The sequence below is a fragment of the Manihot esculenta genome, chromosome 8 (genome assembly GCF_001659605.2).
Source record: "Manihot esculenta cultivar AM560-2 chromosome 8, M.esculenta_v8, whole genome shotgun sequence".
Classification (NCBI taxonomy): Eukaryota; Viridiplantae; Streptophyta; class Magnoliopsida; order Malpighiales; family Euphorbiaceae; genus Manihot; species Manihot esculenta.
The window spans coordinates 24,793,977-24,798,067 of NC_035168.2; the positions used below are offsets into that span (position 1 = coordinate 24,793,977).

At 29.3% G+C, this 4,091-nt stretch overlaps 1 protein-coding gene across 1 annotated transcript; it reads right to left on the bottom strand.

Annotated features, from left to right (window-relative positions):
- Positions 1-385: 385 nt before the first annotated feature.
- Positions 386-3,066, bottom strand: LOC110621777 (probable WRKY transcription factor 49). Its single transcript, XM_021766075.2, has 3 exons — positions 2,647-3,066; positions 2,416-2,562; positions 386-971 (listed from the first exon to the last, which is right to left on the bottom strand). Exons 1-3 carry the CDS (start codon positions 2,925-2,927, stop codon positions 539-541), a joined length of 861 nt encoding a protein of 286 aa, XP_021621767.1. The 5' UTR covers positions 2,928-3,066; the 3' UTR covers positions 386-538.
- Positions 3,067-4,091: the final 1,025 nt, after the last annotated feature.

Genomic DNA, 4,091 nt, shown 5'->3' on the forward strand with positions numbered 1-4,091 from the left:
CTTTTTATTAGTTAATTCTATAGGTTACAAAATATATTAATGTTGAGGATAAATTAATTGATTAAAGAAAATAGAATTAAATATTAAGAGTAAGCCAAGTTATTATTGGAAGTGCTATGTGGCTAAACTCTTCTTTAAAAGTGTCACATGGCATTCCAAAGAAAACTCAGCTTGTTATATATAATTGCTAATCCAGTGTGCAAATCAGCTGCAAATTCATACATATATTATTTAAATAGAACCTTATAACTTTATTATTGAATTCTTTTTATTAATATGAAATAAATTTTTATATATTGACCTGGAATATTTTTTTAAATTTACTACCAGTGAAAATAGTATTAATAATTCTGCTTTAGTGAACCGCATTATCTAATCCACGATAGAAGATAAGAAAGAAATCATTAGATTATAATATATAATTCTGTATGAGCCGCTGAATTGTGAAGGTTTTAAAACCTTACATGCTCTTATTTTACGTCAAATTCTGTCTTCATCCCATCCAAACACACCGTTAAAATTACGTGCATTCACCCGATTAAAAACAAGAATGGGGAGACCAAGAGAGGGAAGAAGGTGAAGTAGGAGGAGAAGGGTAAGAAGAGCAAGAAGAAGAATTTGAAGACAAGGGATTCCTAATCATCAAAGGCACTATATCTTCAAGCAGACCCTGACTCTGAGGCTGAGGACTTTGTGTCTGATCCAACAGGCACTCACACTCCTCCATTGAGCCAGTGGTTGGACTTGCTTGTGGTGGGCATTCCTCGGCCGTTTCTTGGGTTGCAGCCGCCTTCTTGGGCTTCTTCGACGGTGGTGGGTTCACAAGATTAGGTTGTTCAAGCAGGAAACATGGATAAGCAAAGTGTAAATGGAGCCCTTCATAGGTTACTACCAGTGTGTCTTGATCTTCTCTGGATCTCTCCACCTGCTTCTTTGCGCTGCACCTTGGGTTTGTGCACTTGTAGTAGCTCCTGTGAATTATAGCACATATACATCAATTTTATTTTAAAATTTTGAGTGAAATATTGTGTTTTGTCAATTAATACTTGGTAGTTTTGTAAAATCAAACTCTTTGTTTTTTCTATTAAATAAATATTAATAAATTTATTTTAATTTTAAATAAATATATTATTTAATTTCTATAGATTTAACCATTAAAACTTTAAATATTTATACTACTTGATTTATTTAATTAAGAATATAATAAATTGACTAATATTTTAGTTTAATAAATGACAAAAGAGTTTGATTTTACAAAATAATAATTTAGATATAAGATGAAATAGTTAATTTTTGAAAAATATAAAAATGTAATAATAATTTACTCCAAATGTTTTTGGATTAATTTGAAAGATTTAATATATATTAATTAATTAATAATGTGAATGGCGGACCATTCACTGAATGGGTTGATAAAACATGCTTAAAATTGAAAAGTCCGATTATAATTCAAGTAATTTTAATATGCTATATAAATAGACAAAATTAATGTATTAGGTGTATTAATTTATTTTTTTTATATTATATATATAGAAATAATTGGGCAATTAATTACTACACTGTCCATCACCTGTGACTAATTAGTGTATTAAAATGAAATTAGGTATTAATAAGGAAGTAAGGCAGAGGTGGTGGCTGTGGGTGATGGAGAAATTATTAAGTATACATAAAATAAGTTGCCGTCTCTTTCATTATCATAAAATAAATAGCAAATGTATTAATTAGGACAAAGAAACGGTTCACAATTATATTGCACGCTTTAAATGATTTAGGTCATTAATTAAATAACATAATTAATTAATATAACCCAATTTCAGAATTTGTCAACTACAATGTCATCATTTTTCTATACAATAATAATATCTTAACATTTTTCAACCATGCTCCATGAGAAATGAAAATAAATAATAATAATAAAGAGTGGGAGAATTTTCTAATGCACTGAAAAAGAGTTTCCTTAAAATTTTAAAAATGAAATCAATAAGTCGTAATTATTTTCAGAGGTGTGAGTTCTGGGAATTCTATTTTTAGTCAGAATCAATTATAAAAATAAATTAAAAAAAATCCCATATATATTTTGTGAGAGCAGAAGTATAAAGTCCGAATAATGCGTACGTTATCATAAGGAATAATGAAAAGTGAAGTTTTAATTAAAGATTTTAGGCACGAATGAATCAATTCATAGCAAAACTAAAGAAAAAGAATTGGGTGGAGCTTAAATAATGTAGAAATTTAATTTAAGTACATGCATATTAAATCATATAATCAAATGCAAAATTATTCATATCCTATTTATATAACAGAATTAAATAAATTTAATATTTAATTTTTTTTTTTTTAAGATAAAGAGAAATTCTTCGATAAAATTGAATTTAACTCAAGTCCTTATAGTCTCCAAGACTATTCTACTGTTACCTGGGATATGGGCTATTCTTGATAGATTTTTGGCCATATTTTCTCCATTTATAACCATCATCAGCCATTCCATTGCCACAGGTTTTGAGTTTCAGAGTATACTTGTTATTCTCAATCCTACTGACACCCTTTTCCAATATTGAAATTCTGCACAAAAATCAATCATTTTCACATGACCCAATTCTAAGAACTCTGAGAGATGCAAAGTTGTCCAAGTTCTAACATCCAAACCTGCAAGCTTGTGAAGCAGCTTGGACTTGGTCTCTCTGGATGGTGCTGCTGCTGGTGAACGACAACGCATGATCAATGTCCTGGATTGTTGGCCCAGAATACACCGTGGAAACGAGTCGACTAATGGTTTGGTCATTGGAGTAATGATTAGTCGTAGGTTTGGATTCAGCAGCTTCGTTGGGCAACAGGAAGAAAGGGGATTCATCATCAAGAAGCTCTCTCACAATAAGCTCATCTTCAGACTCATCAAGCCAGTTACTTGCCTTTACTTGTTCCATCATTTATGTCGAACTCAATGTTTGGCTGTGAATTGCAGAAGAAGAATACGCCTACGAGAACTTCCACAGGCCAGAAGAAAGCGATAAGAGAGAGTGGAGTAGATGAAGAGGAAGTTGTTACGTCTACTTGTCCTCTTGACCTTTAAAGCTTAGATTATTGACCCCCTTCTTTGTCAAAAAAAAAAAAAAAAAATCCAACTTTGACAATAAAATGTTCTACCATTTACTGTAAAAATAGACATAAGATTTCCATGGTTGGATTAAAAAATCTAATTCACGAGAAAAATTATTTTAGAGCTCACAGAATTATTTATTCAAATTATACAGTTTGATTTTTTAAGTCTGATTAAAATTTGAATCTATAAAAATATATTGAAAATTCAAACTGCTAATCCTAAATTATAGTAAATACATATGTGAATGTAAAATTCTCAATTTTTGAGTTTTTTTTTTTTTTTTTTAAATGCATAGGACAAAGTTGTATATTTTCCACGTTGACTTAGGTGGGGAATTCCGTGACCCTTAACTGGAAATGTTTTTGGTGAACTGCAGAATGGGTCACCACCTCATTATTAATTGATTATAGAGATATGGTTTCTATTTTCTAGTGTAGATATTATACGCAGCCAAAATAATTAACGTGCATGATTTTGGGCAAGTAATTGTTCTCGTCAAAATTATTAACTCATTTCAATTTTTTGAAAATACTAAAATGGAAGGTAATTAAAAGAAAATTCTATCATTGTCAATAATTCATATATAAAATAATACGAGTTTCTTTTCTCTCAATCAAAAATTTTAAATTTAAATTTCTATGGAGTATTTTTAAAATTCAAGAATGAAAACGCGAATCCAAATTAGTCGAGTTAATAAATTTTAAATATCGAGTAATATATATATATAAAAAATAATTTATATACTTAAATATTTAATTTTATAATTTTTTCCCCATATATGACTGTGGATTCATTTTGTTCTATTATTTTGATGGGATTTGAATCACTTGGACCCTGAGTTATATCTGTTATCCATGACCCCAATTCAACCCCAGGGCAAGAGTCTATCATTAGACAATTATATGTGCTAATTATTATAATCACTTATGTTTTAAATTATATAATTATTCTGTAACCTTATTAAATTATTTTCCAGTTTGTATCATTCTCT